Source organism: Hypomesus nipponensis, chromosome 13 (assembly GCF_054491055.1).
Source record: "Hypomesus nipponensis isolate SF chromosome 13, ASM5449105v1, whole genome shotgun sequence".
NCBI lineage: Eukaryota > Metazoa > Chordata > Actinopteri > Osmeriformes > Osmeridae > Hypomesus > Hypomesus nipponensis.
Window position 1 is genome coordinate 15,791,481 of NC_140373.1, and position 15,600 is coordinate 15,807,080.

A 15,600-nucleotide genomic window follows, 5' to 3' on the forward strand; every position below is an offset into this window, starting at 1 on the left:
TCTAACTTTCTCTCTCAGAACAACCTGCTTGACCCCAACCAATCGGGCTTCAAGACCGGCCACTCCACAGAGACTGCCCTCCTTTCAGTCACCACTGCCCTCCAGTCTGCCAGAGCGGCTTCGAGGTCATCCGTCATCATTCTGCTGGACCTTTCTGCAGCGTTTGACACGGTTAACCACCAGATCCTGCTCTACAGACTTTCTGAGATGGGCATCACTGGCGCTGCACTCCAGTGGATCTCATCCTACCTCTCGGGAAGATCCTACCAGGTCTCCTGGGGAGGCAAACTGTCAGACCCTCACCAGCTCTCCACCGGTGACCCACAGGGCTCCGTCCTCGGACCCCTCCTCTTCTCTCTGTACACCACCTCACTTGGACCAATCATCACCTCCCATGGCTTCTCCTAACACTGCTACGCCGACGACACTCAGCTGTACCTGTCGTTCCCCCCGACCGATCCGGGGATCTCAGCTAGGATTGAAGCCTGCCTCGCAGACATCTCCGCCTGGATGACCGAGCACTACCTCCAGCTGAACCTCGCCAAAACAGAACTTCTCATCATCCCGGCTAAACCCTCCATCTCCCACGATCTGTCAATCACCCTGGGATCTGCGACGGTGACCCCTTCATCCTCTGCCAGGAACCTTGGGATTCCCATGGATGACGAGCTCTCCCTCACGGCCCACATCGCCGCAGTCTCCCGGTCTTGTAGATTTACCCTCTACAACAGCGGTCCCCAACCCCCGGGCCGCGGACCGGTACCGGTCCGTGGGTCATTTGGTACCGGTCCGCAGAGAAAGAATAAATAATTACATTATTTCAGTTTTATAAAAAAAAAAAAAAAGTTTTATTTAAAAAAATTACCGGATTCCCTCTGGTTGTTACATCCGTCTATCACGTACTCTTGTAGCTTGTCTCGGTTACTCGGTACGTTGCCGCTCAAATGAAACCTACAACTTGCTAACAAAATGAGTAAAAAACAAACGTCTTTAGAAAGTTTCTTTGGGAAGGGGAAAAGGCCCAGTGAGGAGACGGAAGAAGAGCCTACGACTTCCAAGAAAAAGAAAGCTGCATTTAACAGACACTATCAGGAGTCCTACTTAAAATATGGCTTCATCGCAACAGGTGATTCCCGTGCACCAAGCCCGCTCTGCATTATATGCAGCGAGCGGCTCTCCAATGAGGCAATGAAGCTGTCAAAACTGCTTCGCCACTTGGAGACCAAGCACCCTGCATTAAAAGACAAGCCTTTGGAGTATTTAGAAAATGCCACCGTTTGTATGCCGGTCGTATCATTTCATTTTATGTATTTATGCGCCACGCCTTAAAGGCCGGTCCGTGAAAATATTGCAACATTAAACCGGTCCGTGGCGCAAAAAAGGTTGGGGACCGCTGCTCTACAACATCCGGAAGATCAGGAGATACCTGTCTGAGCACTCCAACCAGCTGCAAGTCCAAGCACTGGTCCTCTCCAAGTTGGACTACTGCAACTCGCTGGTCTCCCAGCATGTGCAACCCGCCCTCTTCAGAGGATTCAGAACGCAGCGGCCCGCCTGGTCTACAATCTACCCAGACGCTCCCATGTTACCCCGCTCCTCATCTCTATCCACTGGAAACCAGCTCCCCACCTCCATCAGGGACACTGACTGTCTCCCCACCTTCAAGAAAAGGCTCAAGACGCACTTGTTCCGGGAGTACAACGGCACTTAAGAATGCTTGGCTGGACTTGTTAGTTAGTTTCCTCCAGGATCACAATGACTCTTATTAAGTGACTCATTGCTCTTTTAGGTTAGATATAACGAAGCTAAGTCTTGTACTCGCTGTGAAATATGTTACTGTTGATTGTCTTCTACAGGTACAGTCCTGCACTTTTGTGGTTCATGTTGTTTTAATTTGTAACTTGTATAACTGCATGCTCTTATGGGTCTTCCCTTTTGGCACTTGTTTAGCTTTTTCACAATGTATGCTTCATGTTTTGGCTACTTGCAATGTTTGGGACTATCTCGTTGTTATGATCAGTGACATATGCTCTTTTGTAAAGCTCTCTCTTGGAAGTCGCTTTGGATAAAAGCGTCTGCTAAATGAATAAATGTAAATGTAGTTCTACACTTTGGCGAGTTACGGTCTTTTGCCTTTGTAGGGCAGTACACCTGTGAACTGCGGAAGATGAAGACAGCTGGGCGTGTCTTTGAGCGACGCCACAAGGCCTCAGGACTCACTTTCCATAGGCAAGCCTATAGAGACCACCAGAAAGCCTATGCAAGGTCCCTGAGAGAAGCAAGGTCACAGTACTACTCCAACATTATCAACAATAGCCCAGGAAACTCCAAACTACTTTTCACACATCCTGAAACCACAAACTATCTCTCATCTTGAAGCCACAGAGGAAAGGTGCAATAATTTTATCTCCTTTTTCAGAGAAAAAGTTGACACCGTCCGCTCCCTCCTATTCACCTCCACCACCCTGCCTGTCCCGACTGCCGACCCGCAGTTTGGGTTTACCCAACCTCTCTGCTGTTTTTCCGGCATCTCACAACAAGAGGTTGAGAGCATCATCAGAAAGATGAAACCATTCACCTGTGTCCTGGACCCTTTCACCACAGCCCTGGTAAAATCCAATCTCCATGCCATAAGCCCCCTGATCACAAAGGTCATATATCACTCACTCCTGTCTGACCATGTTCCATCTACACTGAAAACTGCTGTCATCAGACCACTACTCAAAAAAGCCACCCAGAAGTTTTCGCCAACTACAGGCCCATCTCCAACCTTCCATTCCTTTCCAAGGTGTTGGAAAAAGTAGTTGCTGCGTAACTTCAGGACCATCTCAAACTGAAAATTTCAGTCTGGCTTTCGCCCCAGCCACAGCACAGAAATAGCTCTGGTCTGGGTCACAAGTGACCTACTGATGACGGCAGATGCTGGCTCACCATCTCTGCTCATCCTCTTGGATTTGACCGCAGCGTTTGACACTGTGGACCACAGCATCCTCCTTCACCGTTTACATTCCACCATTGGTCTCTCTGACTCTGTTCAAAACTGGTTTTTATCCTAACTCATCGGAAGAACTGAGTATGTTGCCTTAGGAGAGGCAAAATCCCTGACACACAACGTCACCTGTGGTGTCCCTCAAGGCTCAGTGCTTGACCCCATCCTGTTCATTCTGTACATGCTCCTCCTTGGCCATGACATCGGCGGACATGGAATTTCATTCCATTGCAACTGTACATCAGGACAAACAAAACCTCCTCTGCAGCCTTGCTATCATCTACCCTGACCACCTGCTTGGAGGAGAATTAGGCATGGATGAAGCATGGATCCTGCAATTAAACAGCTCAAAGACTGAAGCCATTTTAGTCAGCACCCCTCATCAGGTCCGGTCATCCGTCATCACCAGCATCACTTTTTTGGGCCAGGATATTCCACTTTCACCATCAGCCACCAACCTGGGTGTTAAAATGGACTCCCATCTGACTTTCGAGGCCCATATCAACCATCTGTGTAAAACCTCCTTTTTTCACCTCAGAAATATTTTCTAATTCCGTCCCACACTCACTTTATTAGACACAGAAAAGCTTGTCCATGCCTTCATCTCCTCCAGGCTGGACTATTGCAATGCCATCTTCACCGGGATTCCTGGCAAAAGTTTCCAGAAACTGCAATACATCCAGAACAGTGCTGCCAGGATCCTGATTAGGGTGTGCAAGCATGACCACATCACCCCCATCCGTAGATCACTCCACTGGCTTCCTGTCTCATTCAGGGTCGAGTACAAGGTTTCCCTCCTCACCCATCAGTGTCTCCACGGAAATTCCCCCCCTACCTCAAAGAACCACAAACCTCCACGCGGACCCTCCGATCTTCTGAAAAACATCTCCTGAAACCACCAAAGACTAAGCTGCGTACCATGGGAGCTCGGGCTTTCTGCTCCACCGCTCCCAGTCTGTGGAATGCTCTCCCTGATCATCTGAGGACACCACAGCCTAGATGTTTTTAAAGGTGGCCTAAAAACCCACTTTTTTGATTGACTATTTTATCTTCTTTTTTTTCTCTGATTAAAATTTTCTTTTGCTTTTTTTGGTCGACATGATTGTTTTCATTTAATTGTATTCGCCCTTTCTGGCTTTTTACCTGTAGCACTTTGAGATTTTAGTTAATATAAAGTGCATTATACATACTATTATTATTATTATTATTCTCTACTTGACCTTATATATTTATAGTTTTTTTGTTGATGCAAATTCTTGTCAAAAAAGCCCAATTATATTGAGAATGATTTCATGTATAAAAGCAACAAAAGGGTGAAACATCCAAGGGAGTTGAATCTTTTTTATAGGCATTGTATAGGGATGATATGATGCCTTTCGTTTTATACTGTGTTGATTTAATTTGATGTTTTAATGAAACTCCCCTTCCAATAAAGATGGGTCAGTAAATATTGGTATCCAACTGATGATAAAATACTTACAAAACCATTTACCCATATTGTGTCGATACATTTTAGGCCACGTTTACACATAGCTGGGTATTTACAGAAACAAATATTTCTGCCCCTCCGTTTTCAAAAATAACCTTGTACTCATGATCGTTTTCAAAAATGTTTCTGTTTACATGAACCCGCATGAATACGCCCCCAGCGCCATCATCTATGCCAAACCTGTAGGCGGCAGTAAATGCTAGTTGACATGAACAAGTCAAAGTTTAGAACGAAAGGTGGTGGTATTTGTTTTTACATTAACAGTGGCTGGTGTGAAGATGTGACAGTGATTCTGCAGCACTGTTCTCCTGATCTGGAATCATTTTTTATTAACTGTAAACCTTTTTACTCGCCACGTGAGTTTGCTTCATTCATACTGGTCTACATGCCCCCTCAGGCTAGCGCCAACGAGGCTCAACGTGTGCTTGCTAACCAGATATTGTGCGTGGAGCATGAAAATCACTTTGGATCACTGCTACTCTACAATCAGTAAAGCATACCATGCGGTTCCCCGAGCAGCACTGGGTCACTCAGACCACACCATGGTTCACCTGATTCCTGCATACAGGCAGAAGCTCAAGCGCTGCAAACCTGCTGTGAGGACATCGAAACAGTGGACCAGTGAGGCTATGGAGGAATTGCGGTCGTGCTTGGACTCTACTGACTGGGATATGTTCATGACTGCCTCCAATAGTCTGGATGAGCTCACAGAGGCTGTGACATCATACATCAGCTTCTGTGAGGACTGCTGTATACCAACGCGCACCAGGGTGAGCTACAACAACGACAAACCCTGGTTTACAGCTAAACTCAGAAGGCTGAGGCTGGACAAAGAGGCCGCGTTTAGGAGTGGGGACAGGGACAGTTTCAAGGAGTCGAAGAACAGGTGTAGCAAGGCGGTGAGAGAGGCTAAACGACTGTACTCAAAGAGGCTGAAGCGCCAGTTCTCTGCTAACGACTCTGCTTCTGTCTGGAGTGGGCTTCAGGCCCAGAGCCTCACACTCCACTAACGACTCTCGTCTGGCCAACGACCTGAACGAGTTCTACTGTCGTTTTGAAAGACAATTGGACAGTCCTGTACAACTCCTTTCCACCCGTGAGGCCTCCCCCCCCCCCCCTCTACAGTGACGACCCTCTCCATTCAGGAGAGAGAAGTAAACAAACTGTTCAAAAGACAGAACCCCCGCAAAGCAGCTGGGCCGGACTCTGTCTCTCCAGCCACCCTCAAGAACTGTGCTGACCAGCTGTCTCCGGTGTTTACCTACATCTTCAACACCTCCCTGGAGACATGCCATGTGCCAGCCTATCTCAAGTCCTCCACCATCATCCCTGTGCCCAAAAAGCCCAGGCCAACTGGACATAATGACTACAGACCTGTCGCCCTGACCTCTGTGGTAATGAAGTCTTTTGAGCGCCTGGTGCTGGCACACCTTAAAGCCATCACAGACCCTCTACTGGACCCCCTGCAGTTTGCCTACAGAGCCAACAGGTCTGTGGACGATGCAGTTAATATGGCCCTCCACTTCACCCTACAGCACGTGGACTCCCCAGCATTCACGCCAGGATCCTGTTTGTGGACTTAAGCTCTGCCTTTAATACCATCATCCCCGCTCTGCTTCAGGACATGCTCTCCCAGCTGAACGTGCCTGATTCCACCTGCAGGTGGATCACAGACTTCCTGTCTGACAGGAAGCAGTGCGTTAAGCTGGGAACACAAGTCTCTGATTCCCGGTCCATCAGCACTGGATCTCCCCAGGGCTGCGTCCTTTCTCCTCTACTCTTCTCCCTGTACACCAACAGCTGCACCTCCAGTCATCCGTCCGTGAAACTCCTGAAGTTTGCGGACGACACCACCCTCATTGGGCTCATCTCTGGTGGAGACGAGTCTGATTATAGGTGGGAAGCAGACAACCTGGTGACCTGGTGCAGCCAGAACAACCTAGAGCTCAATGCTCTCAAGACAGTGGAGATGGTTGTGGACTTCAGGAAGAACACAGCCCCACTCACCCCCATCACCCCGAGTGACTCCCCAGTCAACACTGTTGAGTCCTTCCGCTTCCTGGGCACTATCCTCTCCCAGGACCTCAAGTGGGAACTGAACATTAGCTCCCTCACCAAGAAAGCACAACAAAGGATGTACTTCCTGCGGCAGCTGAAGAAATTCAACCTGCAAAAGACAATGATGGTGCACTTCTACACAGCCATCATTGAGTCCATCCTCACCTCCTCCATCACCACCTGGTACGCTGCTGCCACCGCCAAGGACAAGAGCAGGCTGCAGCGTATCATCCGCACTGCAGAGAAGGTGATTGGCTGCAATCTGCCTTCCCTCGAGGACCTGCACACCTCGCGGACCGTGAGACGGGCGAAGAAGATTGTGGCTGACTCCTCCCACCCTGGACATTCCCTGTTTCAGTCCCTCCCCTCTGGCAGAAGGCTGCGGTCCATCAGGACCAAAACCTCACGCCATACAAACAGTTTCTTCCCTTCCGCTGTTGGCCTCCTCAACAAGGCCAAAGCTCACACTGACTGAATGTCCTTAAAAACCTTTTGCACTACACTCAACTCCTGTAATATTTGTATTTTATATTGTATTTTATATTGTAAATTGGCAACTTATATTCTACTTTATTGTATATTCTATTTTATTTTAATTGTATTCCACTTAGTACTGCTAGTTTATGTATCCTTAGTATAGTTAGACCACATATTTAAATTTAAGATTCCTATATGTTTACTGTATGCACCTTCCTGCCAAAGCAAATTCCTTGTCTGTGCAAACTTTCATGGCAAATAAATCCCATTCTGATTCTGAGATACCAGAGAGTGTCTGGTACAACTTCCGAACACAGCTGTGTGCCACAGTGCCAGACATCTGGAAAGTACTGTACTTAGTTTGTTTTACTTTTCCTGTCGAGCTGAGGCATAAGTGGATCGTCGCTATCTGCAGCAGGGACAAATTCACGGTAACGCCTCATTCAGTCAGAGGGGCGACGAATCAGACATGCACTCACCAAATATCTGGATCCATGACATTCAGTGTTACATTATTTGATGCCGATAAATGTGTTGCATTATTTGATGCCGGAACCAGGTGTTCCCCAATATCACATTACATTAGCCCAAAGCCATGGAAACAGTAAATGCAAGAAATGTGGACCGACAGACAATGGAATTTGATCAAATGTATTCAATTACATTCATAAAAGCTGTTAATAGTAACATAAATGCTTAATAAAATGACATGAACTGATTTGAGACAGATATGAAGATCAGTGCTCTTTTATGCCACTGCCTACTCCTCATAATAATTGGGGAAAGGGAAAGGGTTCGGTTGTGCTGAGGTGGAGGGGCTGGGAGATGGGTTAGGTGACATGGCAGGGGGCATGGCAGGGGTGTGCCCATAGGGATGGCTGCTCCTCTGGTGGTACTTGGGATATTGAGGTGGGAACATAAACTATAGCAGTATCGCAAAGCCATCTACAATTTACAATTTACAATTTTTTCTGTTAACTACCACACCAGCTACATACATAATGCATACAATTCTGTTTATGATGTTCTTGTTAGCATAAAAATAGGCTACATAGCTTGTTTATGTGTGCATGTGATGCGTGTTTGTATGTGTGTGAGTGTCATGGGGCCATGTGGCCCCTTAACTCTGTGTACCTGCTCCATGAAGACAAGTAGTGACTCGCGGTTGTTTTCCCACTCTTCGGGCAGCTCGCTTTCATGAGGGAATTTATCACAGCCCACGAACATGGATAACTCAAAGCAATTGGTGTGCAAGTAGCTGAAATCGTTCATACCTGTCAAACAGAGAGCAATTTTTTGAAGGATTATTTTCTTGAAGAGACAGTGGAAAAGGCACACTCTTACTGAACTTCTGCATCCCTGGTATTTTGGGATTATGTTACCTTTTATAGTTTGTGGAAACTTTTACAATGGTATAAACAAAACACAACATTATAAAAGTAGCTAGAAGTACAGTGGGATCAGCATATGCAGATGTCTGCAAAGGGACTAAAACAGTAAAATTGTCAAGCGCCAAGGCTGAGCTGGCTTCTGCTAACTAACACCATTGGTGGGTCTTCACCAACAATAAGCCACTAAGAGCAGAGAAGGCGGAGAGAAGGCCACAGTGGTCATGGACACTAACTTCCTGCTGCCGTGTGCCAGGATGCTCCATTGATGGTGCTGTCTTCTTTGGCAAAGTCCTCAGAGTGGCAGACACGGCGACTGGCGTCGGTCATAAGGCGATGGGTGGAAGCGTAGGAGAAGGCTAGCCAGCGGAAGACGTGGTCATCAGGAGTGGCCGTCTGCTCCCTGATGACGCCCTGGGAGCGTGTCTTGTCATAGGGGAAGGTTACCACCAGCTCCCCCCCTGGAGGTTCCCCCCCAGCACAAAGGATATCTTCTCCATCCATGCCACAAGGGCCCGTGTCTCCACAGCAACCTGGGGCAGAGGGAAAGGGACAATGTATTGTCTTCAAGTAATCATTTCAATACCAAGAACATCACACATAAATCATCTCTGGCTTCCCCCTAAAAATGATTCAATTGGATTGTATACTCAGTTGAAAGAATGATGAGGACAGATGTCAAACTGGCACAAACAATTAATTTCTACTTCTTAAAAATAAATTACATTCTAGTCTGTGCTGGAGGAGGATATGATTCAGTACCATAAAATTACATAGCTTTGCATTTTTTAGTCATAATTAGACAATATTGCTGCAAGAAGCAATGGTGGATTCCTCTTGAAGATTGCGGACCAATTGACTTGATAGAGAAATGTATCCCACATATATACACAACATTTTAAGGTATTTAGATCAATGGGCCAGGATGTTTCATTTTTGTAGTCACCTAAAATGTTCAGGCTTTTTTAGTAAATTTGGTAGTTTTTCACAAATTATCAATGTAGAAGAAAAACCCATCATGCGGACATGATGAGTTTTGAGAGTTAATATGAACCGGTGATTGAATATTGGTTTAAGACAACCAGATGTGTAAAGCAATTATTTTAATGAATCATAAACATCGCCTAAATCTTTCATAATTTTTTTTTTTTGAGATATCTGACATGGCAAGAGTACTCTTTCTGTGTGGCACATTTAAAATACAAGTGGTTCATGGACACATTAAATAGCTGCAACATTTGTCTATTCACCAATATGTATACGTTTTTTATTTTTTGCTTACTACCCATACAAAATGTGTACCACATTTTAAATCAAATCAAATTTCTATGTATAGCCCTTTTTACACGCAAGCCTGTCACAGAGGGCTTCACATACGCCCATAGAACTGCCCCTCAACCAACCTAAACCCTCTAGGAAGACAAGGAAAAACTCCCAACGGGAGAAAAAATTGAAGAAACCTTGGGAGGAGCAATCCAGAGACGGTTGGTAAGAGAGGAGCAGAACACAAGCTAAACATAGTCTTACAATGCAGTCATACAATACATAAAGTAAATCAGAAGTAAGGTATATAACAAGATTTAGATAGCAATCCAATGGCCCGCCGGCAGGTTGTAGCTTATCAAGTTGTCTAAATCGCCTCGCCACCAAAATAATAATTTAGACTGCTACACATGCCATATTTTGTTGGAAAGCTACTATTATTGTGATGCTATTGATATAAACCATTTCAAGATCGAGTCGCAACAGCAGGTACAACGTCTTTGTCCGACCACGAGCATGTCAACAACGTGAAAGAAAAAATAGACTTCTTATCTATTAAGACTCAGAGTTGTCCAGATATGTAAAACATCCCAACAAAAATGGTCTGGTTTGAATATTTAGGTTAATAATAATAGGTTGATGTCAAAATGGCCACTGCACTCTGACCTTTCGATTGACCAGAATGACTTACAGGGGTCCAGACAACAGCAGACAGAACTCCATAGTGTCACCTTTCAAATGAGACCACAATCATGCATGTACTCCAAATGGTTCAATTTACTTTGGGTATGCTGTTTAGGCATTTTCAGGCAAATCTAACAGGATTCTTAAGAGGTCAAATGTTTTACAGAAATATCCAAGATGGTGGCTTATAGGCTTATGTTATGGGTTCTTAGGCTTTTTTTTCCTTCCTCATGATATATAAGGCATGTACATCAAGTTTAGACATACAGGCTATCATGTAGATATTGGGCGTGTACTGTAGCACCCGCTATGGCCGGATTGGGGTCATTGTTGGTGGCCGAGTAATAAGAGGTATAGAGTATTAGTGTGGTGAAGTATAGCATTTTGCTCTAGTAGTTTGAGAGTTACTGGCAGTAATGTTGCAGAAGAAAAATAAGAATAATGATAATAGCAATAGGTTTCCTCCTATCGGAGAAACTCTAAATAGACTAAACGTCCTGTCTCTAAGCCTGGGGCACATGTTGGTGGAGGGATATGAAGAAAAAAGTTCCCAGCTTCCTGAGCACAGATGGGGACAACCGCTCCACTGTGCTTGCCTGTCTGGGTAGAGGCAGCGCTGCCCAGTGCCTGCAGCTGCTTGGCTATTTCTGAAGCAGTGTGACTCACAGGTGGTCGTGAATATATTCCCTGAATACTTGTGAGTGAGAATTTAATATAGATGGCTGGGGTTTCAATTAGCTCCAAAGGACTGAGTCATAAACAAACCCCATAGAGAACAGCTCACATGGCCTGCCACCTCAAAAACAAAGTTTGAGTTTGGACTGACCGTTGCGTTTTTGGACTGGTACCAATCCGGGATGGGCACCTGATGGTTAAACATTTTCCGGGGGATCCACTTCCTGGCCTCCGCCTCCCAGAGGATGGAGTTGAGGTCAGGGAAGTTGTGGTGGATGTCGATGCCATCTTGGGTCCATCGTCCCAGGGACCAGCCACTCAGCTCAGAACCCTACGAGATAACGACAGAGACAGACACACACGGTGGTATTATGAGGGAGATGGACCGATACATACTGTGTACCACATGCACAGACACACATGACACAAATTATTGTTTATAATTCATTGTGGATATACTATTCATAATTGTACTTGATTTGTCAGTTTTTCACAAACTAAGATCTAAAACTCATGTTGAATTTCATGATCTTTGATCATATAAAATAACTGTGAACATTAATATATTCAGATAAGATTTTATGAAATTCTAGGGCACAACTCCTGAGAACTGAACCCTTTAACATTTTTTTATTTCAATGTACACTTTTATACTAGATATAAATATGTACATTCAGACCTTAAACAGCTGCTTTGGTTCAAAAAGGATAAAACATACATAAAACAACACTTTACTTTGACAGATCTTTTTAGGAAGGGGGGGGGGGTGCTATTGGCCTTAGGGGTCAATAGATGCTAGAGAGGGGTAACTGTCTGCAGCGAGGATGGCAGGGGGCAGACCTACCACTTCAAAAGCTTTCTCATAGCCGTCAGGATTGACGGATGGCAACAGGTGGATCCTGGTCTCATCCACCAGGTGCCGTATCCGTGGGTTACCGGACAGGTACTCCTGACATATAAACTGCATGAGCAGCAGCAGTAGCTCACGACCCAGCACCTCATTACCATGGGAACCGGTCGTGTAGCGGAACTCTGGTTCACCTGGGGGGAGGGGAAAAGGGGAAGAGGGCAGGGAGCTAGTAGACCTTCAGTGTCTATGGTTTTTAACAGCATACAAGAGTGGATTATTGTCATGGTAAAGATTATTTTCTAACCGAGTTCGTGCTCTCCAGGGTTGTCAGAGATCTCAAATGCATAGAGCTTGAGGCCATTGTGGCTCTTGCCAATGTTGTAGATCCGGGTGATGTTGGGGCACATTTCATTCACCAACTTCATGAGCTGCAGAGGACAGAGGACAAGACATGTTCCATTATCTTGTTTACATGTAGTAACAGTTGCCCTCGGCTTACTAGCTACTACCCCAAGTCTCAAATACTTTCTATTTCCCACTCCTCGGATCCCTCATCCCTCATATCCCTAACCTTCAAACTTCAACAGAGCACTTCCTTACTTTTGGCACTTTAAATAGATTGGATATTTCACATAAGACACAGGAGGGCTTACATAAGTTTTTATCATTTTATATAATAATATAGGTGCAAGCAGCAATGGGGTGGCCAAGCAGGTCAGATGACCCAGAAGAAACTTTCGACATCCTTAGAAGAGGTTTCCGAGTACACGCAGGAAGTTTAGCGTGAATCCATCAAAGATTTCCTGAGATACGACACAACTTTCTGTTTGGCGGCTCTGCTGCCGATTTCGATTGGCTGCACCGGACAAACGGTTTCAAAAATCAAAAATAATTTTGATAGTTTGTGTGAGGATTGCATTGACTATATACAGCTTGACTACAGGTAGCTAGTGACTGCGGTGTATCTGGCTTCCTTTGCAGTAGCTTACAATCTCCCTAAACAGAGAATTAGAGACATGACAAGCTCGTCGGCTTTGGCTGGATTCAAACCTCTGACGTTGCCAAGACACCAACTTATCCTAATGAGCTATTCTCAGTGCTGGAAATCAGAGTTCAGTTACTGGGTAAAAATATAAGCAGTTTTTCCTGTGGCAGGCGGTTGTCAGAATTGGCCCAAGTTTAAACAGCTGTAATTCAGTCCTAATTTGACATGTCAAGGTGATTGTGGTCTGAACATCAGGGGTGCAAACTCGTCACCTTTCGGCGAAATTCGCTGTTTTTGATCCGAAATAGGTCATTTGTGTGATTTGTGTAGATCTGCAATAAAAATATGAGTGTGTGGGGGGGAGGGGTCCTCCAAGTATACTAGTCTGCGATAGCAAGCTGTGAATATTTTTTCAAGCTTGTTGTTTGTCACCAATGTCAACATGACACGCACGCTTTTTATTTCAAGTCTTCGGGGGGCTATTGCACAAAAGTAGAATAAAGAAATCCAGGATAACTGAAAAAGCGCAGCTGGAGTTAGTGTGATCCGCTCATCGCGGCTTATTCGGTTGCACGTTTGCAAACCAGATGCAGACCTAATTTGCCCCAAATGCTACGTGTTCTTGTGTAATAGGCTACATATAGCCAACTTCAGGAGGACTGTTTGTATGGTGTGTAGCCTAACTTAAGCTAATCATAAACAAGGCCACATTTCCATGTAACATTGTCATTTTATTTCAAACAAAATGCCAAACAGTGAATTAAAATCTTGTGCCAGTCCCCGCTACAGGTCCTGTCTGTTGGCCCTGACAAAAGCACAAAATAAGTTAGTGTCCTATCAACATAATTGCACGTGTGAAAGGGGCTATACAAGTCATTAAAAATCACATCTAGAATAATATACATCATCAAAAAAAGATTATGGGATTCTAGTTTGTCACATAGCCATGTGAAAGGTTGGATATGGAAGCTGCAATCATGATTCATTCACCTGGCTGGGGCGTGTTGGAGTGTCTACGCTATGAGGAGCTCCACAGCCTCCTCTCCCCGTCCCGTCTACGCTATGAGGAGCTCCACAGCCTCCTCTCCCCGTCCCGTCTTCCACTTCATCACAGCATCTGCAATAGAAGTCATGAACTTATTGTTAGCACCAATTTGAGCGTTGAACGCTGTGTGTAAGCCATAGTTCATGGCATCTCAAAACACCAACCACTCTCTTTCGGAACTCCAGCACCTGAAGGTGCTCCTCAAGGTCTTGGAGTTCAGCCTGTGTTTGGGCCACGTCGTCGTTGCCTGTATAGGAGAACCTCTCGCTGGTTCTGTAACGTATTGAGTTTGATTTACTCCCGTGGCTACAGTCTGTTCTGTACTAATGTTTTACAAATTCTTTACCCATAGTACTGTATGTGTGACGCATGCGCAGACACAATAAAGTTGGCATGATCGAAGCTATAAGCACGTACGTTGACTGGAGTGCATTACATGGTGTCAGGAGTCTTTAAAGAACCAAATAAGAAATAAAACTGCCCAAAAAAGAAACAGCTTTGTCGCAGTTCGAACATCCCAAGATTGATTGGGACGCTTCTGATTTGAATCAAGAGTTTGAAAGATTCCGAAGTCACGTCACGTTCGTCTTCGATGGTCCCCTCTCCGACCTAGCAGCTAAGTGACAGGCAGGCTGGCTAGGTACGTGGATCGGGGAACAGGGCAGAGAAGTCGACAAGACGCTAGCCTAGGGTGAAGGAGAAAAAGAAGATCCGGCTAAGGTATTGGATAAATGTGCCAATTATATCAGACCCAGAAAAAACTAAAGGATAGCCAGGCACCGTTTCAAACAAAGGAAACAAGGGCCAACCGAAAGTTTTGATAACTTCCTGAAGGATTTGAGGCTAATTCTAATGGACTGTGAGTATACTGACCCCGACGACATGCTAGTTGACGCCATAATCGCGGGAGTGAGAGAGAAACGAGTCCAAGAGCGGCTACTCGAGAGAGGCGACGACCTCACGTTAAACAAAGCCATAGGAATACCTCAGCAGTTTGAAACTTCACAAAAACAGATGAAGATCGTCAGAGATGAGGATTCACAAAAGTCAGCAGTGTCCGTTAGACCGAAGCACTTCCTACCAAGTAACAGAATGCACAACATGGGAAACTTTACATGAAAAGAAACATCAGTCAGTTCAACAAAAAACTGCACAAGGTGTGGAAAAGACCCACAGCACAAGTGGAACCAAGGCAAGTGCCCAGCAAAAGGCTCTGTTTGTTCATACTGTCACAAACCAAACCATTGGGTGGCAGTGTGTCACAAGCGTGCAGTAAGCGCTGTAACTATTGAGGCAAACCAAGATTCTCCGGACGATGAAGAAATTCTGAGTATGTCTGATGCAACTTGCTGACCCCATTGTTGACAAATGGGTGGTAAAATTGGAAATTCTGTCTAAAGAAGTGATATTCCAAATCGATACAGGCGCCAAATGCAACACGTTAACGCTAAATAGCTACCAGTCGCTCGCCCACAAAGGTGAGCTACAGCGCTCTGAGATAGTGCTTCGTTCATACTCCAATCACAGGCTAAAGCCCATAGCCTCTGTTAGTCTGCAAATTGAGTCAACAAAGTGTAAAGTGAGCGCAGAGTTTGAAATAGTGGACATTGCCCAAAAGAATGTTCTCAGTGGTGCGACAGAGGAGGCGCTAGGACTGATCGTGCGCCTTGATTTGCTGGAAAGCGCCCAAAAGTACT

General features: G+C 45.4%; 1 protein-coding gene across 1 annotated transcript in view; it reads right to left on the reverse strand.

The window, feature by feature from the left end:
* The window catches only part of LOC146260420 (inactive carboxypeptidase-like protein X2), a 147,593-nt gene that overhangs the window by 25,649 nt on the left and 106,344 nt on the right, over positions 1–15,600 (reverse strand). The window contains 6 exon segments of the mRNA XM_084669881.1: positions 8,148–8,287; positions 8,638–8,865; positions 8,868–8,934; positions 11,175–11,354; positions 11,868–12,064; positions 12,178–12,301. Coding sequence (XP_084526007.1) covers positions 8,148–8,287; positions 8,638–8,865; positions 8,868–8,934; positions 11,175–11,354; positions 11,868–12,064; positions 12,178–12,301 — 936 coding nt within the window.